Below are 16,872 nucleotides of genomic sequence, written 5' to 3' on the forward strand. Positions count from 1 at the left end.
CAAGAGAATTGAAAAATTCCATTTAGTCAAAGGAATTTTGCAATTAGAAAATTGGAAATGTCTTTTTCATTTGATTTAATCCGAAACACCCTGTTATTACTTTATTATATGCATCTTCAATCTTTATAGCGCTTCCTTAGCCGCCACCATCGCCGCCAAAAGCCTTTTTTTACGATTTACCTAATGCTCTTCTTTCAAACCTTCAGATCAAACAATCGACATCATTTATCAGTTACATAACCCATTTGCGCTTGATTATTTCTGCTACTCGACTTATCTTTAGAATTTACTTTTACTGTTAGAGAAGATATCGCTGATAATTTTTCAAAGTTTTCAAATTTTTTTATGACATTTAAAATAATTATAACCCTTTTGGAACGAAAACGTTTTTGTTCTGGAAACGTTTTTAGAACGTTTCATGTCCGTTACATGACGGCTTAAGAACGTTCAATGTTCTAAAAACGATTTTGGAACATGAAACGTTTTTAAGACGTTATGTGGAGGACATGAAACGTTCTAAAAACGTTTGAGGAACGTTTCTAGAACAAAGACGTTTCCGTACCCACAGGGAATGGTTCAGTTTTGAGGGTATATTCCGCGTGGAAATGGAAGAATTGGTAAAAGATGGCGAAATATGGTATTTGACTAAATGTGGCAAAGTATTTATTGCTAATGACCGAATCCCATGGTTAATAAGAATGGCAACAAAAAAAATTGATTTTTCATTAAATAAACTGAAATAACCACAAACCTTTCAATTTTTTTTAATCATAGGCAAAGTATGGCAATACATGAGGAGAAGAAAATAGGGTTTTTTTGACAGTTACCAAACTTTTGTGTTGTGTTCATTTGTGTTGAAAAAAGTCCATGGGCCTTTTTTCATATTTTTAAATTTTTTAAAATTAAATTTTTTTTTTTTTAATTTTGAACTCTGGGTAAAATATGGTAGATTATGGGAAGAAGTATAACTATTGTTAGTAGGTTTTTATACTATAAGTATTGTAAACCATGGACAGAAAAAACTATTTTTTAAATATTTTCAAGTCATCGGCAAAGTATGGCGAACCTTGGAAAGAAAAAAAAAGCGTTTTTTATATTTTCAAACTGTGGGCAAAGTATGTCAAACCATATTTTCTTCCCAAGGTTTGTCATACTTTGCCCACAGTTTGAAAATGTACAAAAAATAGTTATTCTTTCCATGGTTTGCCGTACTTAACAAAAAAAAAAAAAAAAAAAAAAAAAAAAAAAATTGACAATGAGCTTTAAAAATATGAAAAAAACCTCATTTTTTCTCCTCGTGTATTGCCATACTTTGCTCATGGTTTAAAAATAAAAAAGGGTTTGTGTTGATTTCAGTTGATTTAATGAAAAATCAATGTCTGTTGTCGTCATTCTTAAACCATGGGATTTGGTCAATAGCAATACTTTGACACATTCTGTCAAACTTGATGCCACTTTACGCCATCTTTTACTTATAGTTTCCCACATTTTCGCCATTTTTTACCCATACTTTCATTTTTACGCGGGATCCCATTGAAATTTGAAGGAAGTTTCAAATGTCCGCACTAAGGGACCTTTCACTGGAACATCAAGGGAAGCTTCCACAGAAAAATTTAAGGATATTTTCATCGAAGCTTAAAGGAAGCTTCCACTAGAATTTCAAGAGTTGTTTTCATGGAAAACATAAGTAGAATATAAAGCATAAATCACATTAATTCCGTAATTATAAGAAAATGAAACTTCCACTGTAATGTTTAGGGAAGTTTTGCCTAAAGTTTCCTAAACTGAAAGTTTTAAGATGGACTTTCTTAAGGTGGACATTTTAAACTACCTAAAAGTTTCGAAAATAACACAGGTTTACAAGGTTTCGGACCCTAGCAGCGAAAACCTGTTTTTAATGTAAATTTGAACGCTGAACTCGAATCAACAGTGCGTATTTTAACTACACGTCAAGTTTTTTGAGATAATTTTAATTATTTGCTATTTTAAACAATTGTTACTGAAAATCGAAATTTATGACTTAGAAAAAAATCGTAACTTACTTGAAAGTTTTCAGGGTCGCTGACTACGAATTTGAAGTCATATTTTGAAAATCCAAAATGGCGGATCCAAAATGGCGGACGAAAATATTAAAAATCTAACAGATTTGCTTGAAACTTATTACTCGGGGGTTCTTGGGGTTACTGATTATAAATTTGAAGTTTTTTAAAAATTAAGAATGTCGGATTTAATCAAACTTGTTTTTAAAAAGTTTTTTAAAAAAAGGCTATATTGGATGGACCATTTTAAATTTATAGAAATATGACTTCGTATTTGTCATCATCAACCCAAAAAACCACAGTAACAAGTTTCTAGTAAATCAAATTAATTTTTTATTTTTTCGTCCACCATATTAGATCCACCATTTAAAATTTTTTAAATCTAACTTTGTATTCGTAATCATCGACTCTGAAAAACCCCGAGTAACATGTTTCAAGCAAATGCTATTGATTTTTAATCTTTTTCCGCCATATTGCATCCGCCATTTTGAAATTTGAAGTGTTGGAGAAAATTAAACGACAGATTCGAATTCAGCGAAAAAATACGTTAAAAACGTTCTTACTTCTCCGGGTCGAAAAATTGACTGAAATTTGTTTTCCTGTGTAATTTCCTCGCCAAATGTAATAAGAATATTTGAAAATATAGTTTAAAATGTTTTAATTTACTTATTAGTTAAGATTGTCAGAAATTTTTAGAAATAAATTTTTTTAAATGTAATTACACCTATATTTGACATCTTTTAATAAAGATGTGTTTTGGTGTTTTAATTATTTACTATCTTTAATATCCAAAAAGAATCAGCAATATCTTTGGATGAAAAAATGTCAACTAAATAGGATTCCATGAGATAAAACTGCATATTCGCATGGAATGAAGCAAAATAAATCTAAAATATGTTTTCCCCTTCGAATTTTCAAGTAGAAAAAAAATGTAACTCTTATATTTCTCATCAAATCTGAAAATAAGTTAACCATTTCAAGCAAAAAGTAAAAATTATTTTTAATAATATTAAATAAATTCTATAGTATATTCAAAATTCTCTTAAGTAAAATGATTGTATGTTCATCGAATTTGTAAGGAACGAGTATTTTTACCTTTAAAAAAAATCTTATCTGGGCTTTATTTGAGTATAAAATGAATCGCAAATACAATCTGCAGCGTACCATTTAACAATCTAAGTAAAATAAGAAAAATTGAGAATGCTCCTTGAATCCTGAAATTCCTACTATTCACAAACCAATATTCCTTTTTGACTATTAGAAAACTTTTTTCCGATACATCTGTCTCTGTATAATTCTAATGAGTATATTTCTTGTTTTATAACTTCTCTATTGCCTAAGCATGTTATCTTTTCTTTGTAGTTAAAAGTAAACTAGTTTAAAGTTTGCAAATTAGTGGTGAAACTTTTCTAAAAGTATTTTAATCATTTTCTTTGACAGTATAGTCGTACCTCGTAACTGCAAGATTTCTACTATATATAAAAAATATGAAATTACATAGTACCATTACAATTATTAAAAATAATAGAATATTTGTTAAAAAAAATAGCAAAATTTAATTTTCTCATAATTTGCTTAAAACTTCTTACCCAGGGTGTTTCGGGGTCGCTGATTACAAATCTAAAGTCAGATTTTCAAAAATTTCAAAATTCAAGTCAGTCGGCATTTTTTTTTTAAATTGTTCATATTCTCCTGAAGCTTCTTATTTGGAGTTTTTCGGCGTTGCTATTTTGAATTTTGAAAATCTGACTTCAGATTCGTAATCAGCGTCCCTGAAAACCCTTGAGTGACAAATTTTATCCAAATTTGAGCAATTTTGAAAAAAATGTCCGCCATATTGGATCCGCCATTTTGAATTTTGAAAATTTTAAAAAGCTGACTTTAGATTCGTAATCAGTGACCCTAAAAACCCTAGGAGTAACGAGTTTCAATAAAATTCACTGTCTGGGTATTCCCGGGGACACGAAAGAGTTAAAAAATTGTATTTTGACAGAAATTGTATTTTTTTTTCTTAAAACCGCTTTTTTTCTTGAAATAAAAGGTTTTAAGAAAGGAAATTTAAAACAAAAAGAACTTGTAAATTCAAATTTTATTTCGAAGGTGTAGTATAGAATGTTGCTTGCTAGATTACTAATTCTCTTAATCTGTTGTTATATTAAAATCTCATGTTTACTAATTTGCATGTTCTTATCGGTGATTATTTTAAATGTAATATAAATCGTATTAAGAACTGTTAGCTTCTAGATAAAATTTATAATTGTAATTTACTGAAATTTTTTCCTTTTCAGCCAGCTGAGAGTGTTAATCAAATTAACCATTTACTGAAAAATTTGTTATTAATTTTATTTAAAAGTTAGCACGTTTCTTTAATTTTATTGCCTGCTTATTATTATATTTGTTCTGACAATTATTACCTATCCGACTGCAAATATCTTTTGACTTCTATTTTTTCTTAATTTTGAAAGCTTCTTTAAGTAGAAAAACTATTCTATTAGGTAATAAATTATTATTTACTATTAAAAAATAATTTATATCGAGGCGATAAAAAATTAGTTCTTTCAAACTTTTAGATTATTATTTATCTATTTCATGGAAAGTATTTCTCTTATACCATCAGCTTTGCTGCTTTGCTTTTTCTTTCAGACTATTATATATTTTCAAAAGCACATAAAACTTGAATAAATGTTAATCGACATTAAGTTAATAACAAAAAAAAATTATAGGATTTATTTAATGAAAAAGATTCTATTAAATGACAATATTTTCATTCATAATATAATTTTTTTAACGTATCGCTTATCGTTAATATACTGTTTTCTGCTTAATTACGTAGCATATAGATAAATTTGATAGGTATGAAATTGTAATGAAGATGATTGATTTTGTCAGATGTAAAATGTTCGTCAAATACCGATTGTCCATCAAAATCGGCTTGTGTTAATCATCAATGCTTGAATCCGTGTACTTATCGGAATCCTTGTGAAGACGCTAAAGAGTGTACTGTTGAAGACCACAGAGCATTCTGTATTGCAGGTAAATTTCTATTATCCATAAACTTTATTATCCATAAAATTGCCCTGAATATTTTTCTTTGATAGCCTCAAGGCTCCCTCAAAGTTATCTTAATATTATCCCAAGGGTACTTTAAGATTAGCTTAAAGTTACCTTAATTGAAAAACCCTAGTCTCAAAACGTTTGAATAATGCTCATTTTGAGTTATAACAAAAATGATTTTGGCGCATGTATCATGTACAAGCCAAGATAATTTACCTAGATTCGGCAAAGGTCCTGGTGGTATGTAGACTAACTACAAAATCCCATTAGTAAAAAAGGACTAGTACGTCCACCCTTTTCCTACTAATGGAATTATTTGGTTAGTCCACATGCCACCAGGGCCTTTGCCGGACTTAGGAAAATTATCTTAGGTACAAGTTCACGTACAGAAACTTATGCATGTTCAACCACTTGTATTAGTTTAACAATATTTAAATTCACGTTCATGTAAATCAACACGCAATCAACACGTTCATTAATTCCTAATTTTAATAAATAGTGAAAACTTTAGAGGCTATTGCCACAAATGCTCGAAACGTCATTCCGTATTCCACTTTCCGAAATCCACATTACCAATTCACATTCAGGATTCCAAATTACACATTCCAGATTCCACATTTATAATTCCACTTTTCAAAAAAACGGACTACATATACTGGATTGCATATTCTAAATTCCGGTTTGTTCATTCAGAATTGAATTCCATATTCTGGATTCCATATTTCGAATTCCACAATTTCGATTTCACATTCCAAAAACAACTTTCCGAATTGTACATTTAGGACTACAGATTCAGGGTTGCCCAATCAGAATTCTGTATTCCACATTCCATATTGCTTATTCAGAATTTCACATTCCAAAAACAACTTTCCGAATTGCACATTTCGGACTACACATTTAGAGTTGCCCAATCAGAATTCCGGATTCCATATTTCGAATTCCACATTCCAAAAACTACTTTCTGAATTACACATTTCAGACTACACATTCCGCGTTTCATATTCTGTAACGGGGAATTAAAATCGCGATGCATCGACCTCCAGATTCCTTGGACTCAGTAGACAAACTTTAACTGCTTCTTTGAAATCTCGTAACGACGGCGTCTTCAAATCTTCAACGAATTTTGAGAAGCAATAACGTCAACCACAATAGGAAATTTACTCAAATAATCACTCACAAATTAATAACAAAAAAGTAGTAATAATTTATTAAAAACAATAAAGCAAGTTAAGTAATTAAAATTGAAACGTACAAATATTAAAATATTGCAACAATTCTACTTTCAAATCTTTCACATTTTCGTACACACGAAAATACAAATTAAAACCAATTACAACTCAACTCTCTCAAACTCAACCAACTCGATTGATATCTAGGCGACGAGTGTTCCTCCGATCCGCGACTTTTCTGGAAACCAGTTGTGAATTTGGGAAAACTCCTTCCTTATCACACCTCATGATTTTTCCTATGAATCCTTCCTTGTCGAATTTTCAACGATACCTATTAGAAAGAAGGGAAAGGGTCGCTAAAAGCCATGTGACATCTCCCTCTTATCAAACAGACGAGAAATCATTCAGGGAAGGGGCACTAGGTGAGATAGACACAAGACGCTGACCAACGGACTATACCAAAATTGGGAAAAATGCGACGGAACGATAGAAAAGACGGAGACAAAGTCACTAACTATAGCACTGGACTCAGAACGAAAATTCGCCTATATAAGTAACGATTTACTTCGTTACAATACCAAATTCTGGATTGCCCATTCAGAATTCCGTATTCCATATTTCAAATTCCACAGTCGGATTTAACATTTCAAAAACAACATTCCGAATTGCACATTTCGGATGACAGATTCCATATTTCGGATACGACATTTTCGAATTCCACATTCCAAAAACAACTTTCCGAATTGCAAATTTCGGACTATACATTCCGGATTGCCCTTTCAGAATTCCGTATTTCATATTCCGAATTTGGAATACGAAATGTGGAAAACAAAATAAGTTACGTAATCGACTCCCTGTCTACAATTTTTATTCTGACGTCACCTAGACTGATAACTTTGATTTTCATCCTACCTCACACGTTAACAAAATTAGGTTTTCGAGCATTATGTGGTCTAAAGATATTTATGACTCTAGGATGTCCCGTCCCAGAGATATAATTTTTTATTAACGGCGCTTTGGATATTCCTATAGGATGATCCATGGTTATTCATTGACGTCTCTCAGTGGGGCAAAAATCTGCCACCACGTCAATTTTAAATGAAAGTAAATTAAACTTGGTACACTTACTTATCAAATACTGCAGAATTAGAATCTATTGCCTGCAACGAGAATAAGGGGGAGAAAATATTTAATTTGAATTTTCTGACTCTCTTACTGTTTACGTTACCTTGACAACTTGACAGGCAACCGAGCTGTGTCAAAAAACCTCAAAAATGGTTTTCGTTTATTTGGGAACAGTTATATAGATTCAAAGTACAGTTTATGCACTTTTAGAAAAATTTAACAGTCTTTAGTCACTGACTCTCAACTTGACACTTTAAATTTTAAAACAAGTGCAGCAATAGATTTAAATTCTGTAGTATTTTATAAGTAAATGTACCAAGTTTCATTTATTTACATTTAAAATTGTCGTAGTGACAAATTTTTATTCAAAAATTTAGGTTTTTGCTCCACTATGCTTCTTTGGGATTTCCAAAATATCGCTATATTACGAGAAAGTTCCCTAACAGCAATGGATATCACAGAACATCTTACTTTTCTTGCAATATTCAATCAACTTTTGTGCCCAACATTAAAAAAATTCGGACATTTAAAGATTTATTTCAACTTTTAGAAAATTATCGGTGCTGTGTGGGAACTCAGAGGTTTTGGAAAACGCTGAATGAAAATCCATAGTCAAAATTCAAAAATTCAAAATGAAGACCAGCAAAATTATATTTACAACTAATTCGTTAATGTATTAGCAGTCATTTTTAATTTTTTAATTTTGACTATGGATTTAGATTCAGCAACCCCAAAAACCCCCGAGTAAGAATTTCAAAATAATTTCGTCCATAAGATATCCTGAAATGTACGTTGCTGTTAGGGTCTTCTTTGTAAAAAATCTGGTACATATTTTTTCCAAACCTGCAACTTTGTGTATAGGGAATCAAGACCTTGTACGAGTATTTCTCACAATTTTTAAAAAAATACCCTTGATTTAAAAATGATATTATTAACTTTCAGGATTAAAGAACGTTTGTCCTCTCTGCGAACCAGGTGAAGAATGCGATCCAGTGACAAATCAATGCGTCAAAGGTTTGTATTTTGCATGCAAGACAATTTCTTTTTAAACTATACGTAAAAGAAAATTGGCTCATTGTAAATATGTAAGTACTGTAAATAAAGACAAATTATAAATAAAGTATTTAGCATCGAATGTCAAGTTGATGCACTAAAAACTTTTTAGAAATTCTTTTGCACCAGAAGGACTTTTGTAATTCTGAAAAATCAGAATCTCAAATAAATTTCTTGTAATAATTTAGAAGAGTGGGGTGAGCAATCGATAATTTAGTTAAAGGGTTTAAATTTAAGGGAAGTTTTTTTATGATTTGGTTAACAGTTATTTTTTAGCTGGGAAAATTATTATTTTCTCAGTGTAAATACAATGTTTTGATTGAGAACTTCTTAAGCTACTATTCAGAATTTTCTTTGAAAGTACTTACACTCCGATGCAATGACTATTTTTACTATTTCTGATATTCATGCACAACATCTCTGGGTTATATGGGCTTTTCTCACTCTTTCTTTAGTGGGTTGCACTAGCAACAGGGATTGTCCTCTGACAGAAACCTGCGTCGGCCGAATTTGCCAGGAGCCATGTCAAATTAGAAATCCATGCGCTGCTCATGCCGTTTGTGTTAATTCCAACCATGGAACGGATTGTGTTTGTGAACAAGGATATCAAGGAAATGGATATGCCGCTTGTGCCTTAGGTGAGAATTTCTTCATATGCTAGTTTTCGGATGAAAGATTTTTCCCGGGTCTGATGAAAATTTAATTTCGTCACTTTGTACTTTTGTTTCACTAAAGGAGACTCTTTTTCCCTTTCAGTTGAAGTCGATAGAAATGTTTGTCAGTACAACGAAGATTGTCCGCCTCATACATACTGTGATCGTCTTAATAGACGTTGCATTAATCCATGTTCTGATGATATTTGTGGAGACAATGCTGAATGTTACACCGAAGAACATGAACCAAAATGCAGATGTCCACCTGGATTTGAAGGAAATCCACAAATTGGGTGCAATGGTGCGTCAAATGATCCTTGCCTTCCAAACCCATGTGGAATGAATGCAGCCTGCGAGAATGATAACGGAAATCCCATTTGCTTCTGTCCAAAGGGCCTAACTGGAAATCCGTTTGAACAATGCAGTGAGTAGAATTTTCGTAATAAATTAATTTGATTAATCCCTATTGATTTTGCGGACAAGAAGTTGAAAACTCTACTTTTAGGAGTATAGTAAATCTAAAAGATGAAAACATTAGTTTTTTTAATAAATCATCGATCTTGTCAACAATTGCATGGTTTTTATTTCAGTTCCCGAAGGTGATCACTGTCATAACAATCCTTGCGGTGGTAACTCTGGTTGTCGGTTGATAAAAGGACAAGCGAACTGCTTCTGCTTGCCAGGTTTCCAAGGAGAACCACCAAATACACCATGCGAACCTTATAACAATCCTTGTGGTTCATCTCCTTGTGGTCCAAATACACAATGTTCGGCATTACCAAATGGAATCTTTAAGTGCATTTGCTTGCCCGGATTCATTGAGAGTCCAAACACAATCCGAGGCTGTGTCCAGCAAGTTAATCCTTGCGAGCCAAATACTTGTGGACATAATGCTCTTTGTGATTCGAGAAGAGTTCCTGCCTGCTATTGTCCTGAAGGTACATCTGGAAATCCCTACAAGAGCTGCACAGGTACGTTCAAATCTCTTGTTTTTCAGTTCATGTGGATTTGAATATAATTCGCTTATCCAAATGTTATCCAAATGAAGATTTAAATAAGTAATTATTCTGGTCAGGGACGAATTCGTCAACTAGATAACCCCAACCCTTGAATTTTAGATATTCGATCAATAATTCACGCGTTAACGTCACATAATTATTTTCCCGCCACACCTAAGATAATTCACCTAGGTCCGGGAAAGGGTCTTGGTGGCACACTACAAATTACATCAAGTAATTTTTTTCCCTTACATTTTCATAGAAATAATTGTCAGACCCTTGTGCCAACCGGGTCCTTGCGGAGCCAATGCCGACTGCTACATTACAGCAAATCAAGAACACTGCTACTGTCGTTATGGATTCTATGGCGATCCTTACCTCGATTGTCATCCACCAGCTGTCAGTGCCTGTCAACCTAGTCCCTGTGGACCAAACGCAATCTGCACCGTGTCAATTAAAAACGAAGCCACCTGCAAATGTGTACCTGGAACAACTGGCGATCCCTTGAGTCATACAGGTTGCGATAGACCGGAATGCACCCAGGACGTAGACTGTGATGAAACCCAAGCTTGCATTGGTTATAGATGTCAAAATCCCTGTATGGGAGGCTGTGGAATACACGCCGAGTGTCATGTCGAAGTACATCATCCAGTATGCCGCTGTAGGGAAGGTTTCATTGGGAACCCACTGATTAGATGTTCGCCTCATGTTGTCACAACTCAAAATCCCTGCGAGCCCAATCCTTGTGGACTCAATACTGCCTGTCAAGTACTGAATAACCGAGCGGTATGCTCCTGTTTAACAGACTTCCTCGGAGATCCTCAAACAGGTTGTCAACCAGAATGTACCATCAATTCGGATTGTTCAAACGATAAAGCCTGTATTAATATGAAGTGTGTCAATCCCTGTACACTCGGAACTATTTGCGGTTCAAATGCTGAATGTTCTTGCTCTTACCACACTCCCAGTTGTTCTTGCAGACCCCACTTTGTTGGCAATGCTTTTATTCACTGTTATCCGGAAAGTAAGTTAATTATCAAACACTATTCTACATCTTTTACTTAATTTAATTAATTATCATTAATTATCATTTGTAGACTATCATAAGTAGAACATCACTTATGTATTATGAATTTTAGCTCCAATCACAACCGACAATCAACGTAACGTGACACTGCCTTGTAAACCATCGCCTTGTGGAGAGTATAACGTCTGCGATCCTTACATCAATCAAGTTGCAATGTGTGGCGGTTGTGCCGCACCGGAAAATCAAGACAGCATCTTCTGCAAGCCGGAGTGTCTCAGCGATAGTGATTGTGCATTGGATAAAGCTTGTATAGGTTGGAGATGCGCTGATCCTTGTTTAGGTTCCTGCGGTATTAATGCAAACTGCGAAGCCATCTATCACTCTCCAGTCTGTAGTTGTCCTACAGGCCTCTTCGGAAATCCGTATCAAAGTTGCGCTCCAGCATCAATAGGTAACTCATTTTTGATACAAAAAAACCCCTTCAACTAATTCCATAAATACGCAAACAATGTTCGTTCTTTCAATGTTCGTCTTCAGAAACATTTCAATATATTTAAAATCTTGCAGAACTTCCAGATTCCTGCAGTTTAACGCAATGCGGAGCGAATGCCTATTGCGAAGATAAACACGGCGTCACCATCTGCAAATGTTTACCGAATTTCTCAGGAAATCCTTTAATAGCCTGCCATCTTGAATGCGTTCAGAATTCCGATTGTGATCTAACGCAAGCCTGCTCTAATCATAAATGTGTGAATCCTTGCGACAGAGCTTGTGGAAACGGAGCCTCATGCGATGTGGTCAATCATAATCCCGTTTGTTATTGCTCAAACGGAATGACAGGAGATCCATTTGTTTATTGTTCAGAACCAAAAGAAGTGATTCCATTTTCGCCATGCAATCCATCGCCATGCGGACCGAATAGTAGATGTATAGTTTCGCCCCAAGGTTATTCCACATGCTCCTGCATTCCTGGATTCAGAGGGTCTCCTCCACTCTGCTCACCCGAGTGTATCGTATCTTCAGATTGTTTACACATTCAAGCCTGCATAAACAACAAGTGCATCAATCCGTGCACAGGAAGATGTGGACATGGTGCTCTTTGTTCCGTGATTCATCATAATCCAGTCTGCAGTTGTCCTGGTGGTTACGAAGGCGATCCTTCCATACAATGTGTTAAGCAACCTGGTAAGTTTTTACACTTTTTACTAATACAGAAGTTTTATGAAGTATGTACTTGAAAGAATCTTTAATGCACAGAGTACTTGCCGCCATCATCTTGCAATCCATCGCCATGTGGTTCGAATTCTGTGTGTCAAATAAAAATGGGTCGACCTGTTTGCTCCTGTCAGAGTAACTTTGTGGGAACGCCTCCGAATTGCAGACCAGAGTGTCTCATTAACCAACAGTGTCCTATTGATCAAGTTTGTGTTTCAAATAAATGTGTTCATCCATGTCCGAGCAGTTGTGGCGATAATTCAGAGTGTACTGTTATCAATCACACACCTCAGTGTTATTGCAAGGAAGGCTTCGAGGGAGATGCTTTTATAGGTTGCACGCACTTACCAGTGAGACCTCCAGCGCCATTAGATCTATGCGACCCGTCACCTTGCGGCAACAACGCTCTCTGCACTGTTCATGATGGATCTGCTAGGTGCACATGTATTCCACCCTATGTAGGAAACGCTTATGTGGACTGCAAACCTGAATGTCTTCTAAGTTCGGAGTGTTCCAGTGACTTGGCTTGTTTGAACCAACATTGCAGGAATCCCTGCCTTGGAGTTTGCGGAGCTAATGCCCAATGCGAGGTTATCAATCATGTTCCAATTTGCTCCTGTCTTCAAGGATACACTGGTGATCCATTCGAAGTTTGCCAAGTCGACGGTATGGAATTATTTTTTGACTGAATTCTTTTTGACAATTTTTCCTTTTCACTAACAATTTTGGATAAGTAGACACACGACTTTGATTTACTTTTGTCTTTACAGTCGGGCCAAAGGAAAACCCTTGCTCATCATCCCTTTGTGGACCCTACAGTGTCTGTCGAGTGATGAATGACCGAGCGGTTTGTTCCTGCAGTCCAGGTTTCTATGGCGTTCCTCCAATGTGTCGACCTGAATGCGCAGTGAATTCTGAGTGCCCTCAACATTTGGCTTGCATTGATCAGAAATGCAGAAATCCTTGTGAAAACGCTTGCGGCCTACGAGCCCAATGTCACGTCAACAATCACAATCCACTCTGCAGTTGTCCGGCAGGTTTCACTGGCTATCCACTTGTAGAATGTACCGAAGGAGATTCGAAGGGTGTCGGTCCCACTCCATGTTTGCCCTCACCTTGTGGACCCAACGCTGAATGTCGTGTCAATGAAGATAGACCTGTTTGCTCGTGTATTGCCGGTATGTTTGGAGCCCCTCCAAACTGCAGGCCCGAGTGCATCATCAATCAGGACTGTCCCAATCATCTTGCCTGCATACAATCCAAATGCTCAGATCCATGTGTGGGCTCATGTGGTTACAACGCCAGGTGCAGTGCTCAAAATCATCGACCGGTTTGTGAATGCTATGAAGGCTACGAGGGAAATGCCCGTTTCGGATGCAATCGCGCAGGTATGTATTTCTGCTTAAATGTGTAAATGTTCACATTCTAAAATATAATAAATAAACTTTTCAGTGACTACTCCAACGGAACCGTCAAGCACACCATGCAGTCCTTCGCCTTGTGGATTGAACGCCATCTGTAATGAACGTAATGGCGCAGCATCTTGTATCTGTTTACCAGACTATATAGGAGATCCGTACAAAGGATGCAAACCGGAATGTGTACAAAATAACGACTGTCCTCACACACTCGCCTGCATTGTAAATAAATGTAAAGATCCATGTACAGGAGTTTGTGGTTTGAACGCCCAATGTCAAGTCTTCAATCATCAACCAACTTGCACTTGTTTGTCTGGCTTTACAGGAAACCCTCAAGTTTCGTGTCACGTACCATCGCCAGGTAGGTTCTTTGTTTCAACATCTTAACAATTAACTTATCTTAACAATTTACATTTTATACATTTTATACATTTCATAAATTGTTTTAAACTTTAGATCTTCCGACATATACCGACCCTTGTCAACCATCTCCTTGTGGAGATTACAGCAAGTGTCAAGTAATAGACGGTCATCCAGTTTGCTCCTGTCAGCAAAATTATATTGGAACTCCGCCAAATTGTAGACCTGAATGTCTAGTAAGCACAGACTGTGCAAACAATAAAGCTTGCATTTCACAACTCTGCCGCGATCCATGTTTCGAAACTTGTGGTCTTAACACCGACTGTCATGTCATTAACCACAGTCCTGTGTGTTCTTGTAAATCTGGATACACCGGAGATCCATTCTATGGATGTACGAGGGAAGGTAGGAGTAAAATTATAATATTGATTCTTAATAATTAATTATGTATAATAATCTTCGTATTCTTTTATTTTTTATATCTGTACGACATTATTCGAGAAAATTAATAACATCTTTTTTTAATAAATATTTAAATATTATTATTTTTCCACAAAAAAATAAGATTTTAAAAAATTTAATAAAAAAAAAAAAAATTTCAAATTCATATCTTTTTAAAATTTAACAACTTATAAAAATAATAAAACATGATGATATGATAAAATCATTATTTTATATTATAAAAAAATTGTTACTGTAACTTCTTCAAAATTATTTTCTTTTTCAATTATCATTTTCTAAAATTTTTAACTAAAATTCTTCTTTAAATCAATTCATTATTAATAATTTTTGAAAAAATTTTTTGAGAATAAAAATTGAATAATATTCTACCGAAGAATTCAATTATTTTTATAAATAGTAATTTTTTTTTTTTTGAATTCAATTATTTTCAACAAAATTTTAATAAAATTTCACGAAATAATGCAATTTTTCTAAAATTTTAATAAATCCTTTAAAACAGTTTGATGGTTTTTTTAAATAGTAAAACCTTTGCAAAAGTTCAATTCTTTTTAATAAGATTTCAAGAAAGAATTCAATTTTTTTCTTTTACTTCGTTACATAATTTTTCAAAGGAATTCAATTATTTTGTAAAATTATAATAAATCCTTTGAATCAATTTGATTATCTTTTTAAATAATAAAATCCTTGCAAAAATTCAATTATTTTTAATAAAATTTCACGAATCAATTAAATTATTTTTTAATAAAATTTTTCAAAAGGATCCAATTATTTTTTACAATTTTAATAAATCCTTGAAAACAATTCAATTATTTTTTAGTTTTTAATAAAATTTTTCAAAAGAATCCAATTATTTTCTAATATTTTAATAAATCCTTGAAAACAATTCAATAATTTTTGAAAGTAGTAAAATTTATCACAAAAATTAAATTATTTTTTATAAATAATAAATAATATTATTAAATAATAATATTCTTCTCAGGAATTCAATTATTTTCAATATAATTTAAATGAAATTCTTCAAAGAAATTTAATTTATTCTATAATTAATAAAATGATTTCAAGAAATTAATTTTATTTTAAAAATTCTAATAAAATTTATTCTTTATAACTTCAAATCCTTTAAAAAAATATCAATAATTAAACTTTAAAAAAAAATTAATTTTACAGAATTGCTTGTTAAAAGTATAAAAAATTAAAATTTTCAAAGAATTTAATACGAAACCTTTTCGAAATTCAATTAATTTTAAAAATCCACGCTATAATGCTTTTAATATTCAATTATTTTCTAAAATTTTAACTAAAATTCGTTTTTAAATAAATTTTTATTCAGAAATTCTATGAGATTTTCATTATTTAAATACATAAATAAAAAATTTATTGAATAATTGAATGTTTCTTAAAATTGAAGTCTCATGAAGAATTTTACCAACAAATTTTTAAGTAATTGAATCCTTTGACGAATTTCAATATAATTTTTAAGAATCATTACATTTTTCGAAGAAATTCGATTAAAATTGTATTAAAAATAATTGAAATTCTGCGATGAGTTTTATTATTTATGAAAATAATTCAATTTATAAAAATTATTTTATTATTTATGAAAATAATTGAATGATTGGGAATGAAATTTAAATAAAAAATTTGTAAAATATTGAATTACAGTCAAATTTTTATTGTTTTGAAAAATAATTGAATTTTTGAGAAGAATTTTATTCAAATTTTTTTTTAAAAATTAAATTTTTTTGGAAAATTTTATTAAAATATTAAACATTAAAAATCATTGAGTTGAAAAAATATTTTGAAAATAATTGAAATTTTGACTAAAATTTTATAAAAAATTTTGAAAATAATTGAATTTTAGAGAAAAATAATTGTAGGTATAAAATTGTAATTTTGAAAATAATTGCAATTCTGACAAGATTTAAAAAAAAATTTTGAACATAGTTTTTAACTAAAATTCTTCTATGAATTCCTCTTTTTTATTAATTTATTGAATAGATATTAAAAAATTTAACTAAATTCAGAAGAATTTGAATGTTGAAAATTTTTCAATAATCTAAGTTCTTGAAAGGTTTTAATTAAATTTATTCAAAATTGAAATTTTATAAAATTTCAAATTAAAACCTTTTGAAGTCATTTTACAATAAAAATCCTGTTGGAGGGGTAATAATGGTCGGTCATTTTACAATAAAAATCTTGTTGGAGGGGGAATAATGGTCATTTTACAATAAAAATCCTGTTTGAGGGGGAATATTTTTTTTATAGTTCGTCAAGAATTAAGTATTTAACGTAAAAATTA

At 32.5% G+C, this 16,872-nt stretch overlaps 1 protein-coding gene across 3 annotated transcripts in view; it reads left to right on the top strand.

Moving 5' to 3' along the window:
• The window catches only part of LOC122500033, a 289,403-nt gene that overhangs the window by 176,062 nt on the left and 96,469 nt on the right, over nt 1-16,872 (top strand). For all 3 annotated transcript variants that reach the window (XM_043608729.1, XM_043608731.1, XM_043608730.1), the window contains 12 exons: nt 4,929-5,072; nt 8,330-8,401; nt 8,896-9,078; nt 9,197-9,517; nt 9,684-10,064; nt 10,354-11,115; nt 11,231-11,569; nt 11,686-12,303; nt 12,376-12,999; nt 13,104-13,721; nt 13,786-14,112; nt 14,208-14,516. In XM_043608729.1, coding sequence (XP_043464664.1) covers nt 4,929-5,072; nt 8,330-8,401; nt 8,896-9,078; nt 9,197-9,517; nt 9,684-10,064; nt 10,354-11,115; nt 11,231-11,569; nt 11,686-12,303; nt 12,376-12,999; nt 13,104-13,721; nt 13,786-14,112; nt 14,208-14,516 — 4,698 coding nt within the window. The remainder of the gene's footprint in view (nt 1-4,928; nt 5,073-8,329; nt 8,402-8,895; nt 9,079-9,196; nt 9,518-9,683; nt 10,065-10,353; nt 11,116-11,230; nt 11,570-11,685; nt 12,304-12,375; nt 13,000-13,103; nt 13,722-13,785; nt 14,113-14,207; nt 14,517-16,872) is intronic.

Source organism: Leptopilina heterotoma, unplaced genomic scaffold (assembly GCF_015476425.1).
Source record: "Leptopilina heterotoma isolate Lh14 unplaced genomic scaffold, ASM1547642v1 Lhet_180, whole genome shotgun sequence".
Classification (NCBI taxonomy): domain Eukaryota; kingdom Metazoa; phylum Arthropoda; class Insecta; order Hymenoptera; family Figitidae; genus Leptopilina; species Leptopilina heterotoma.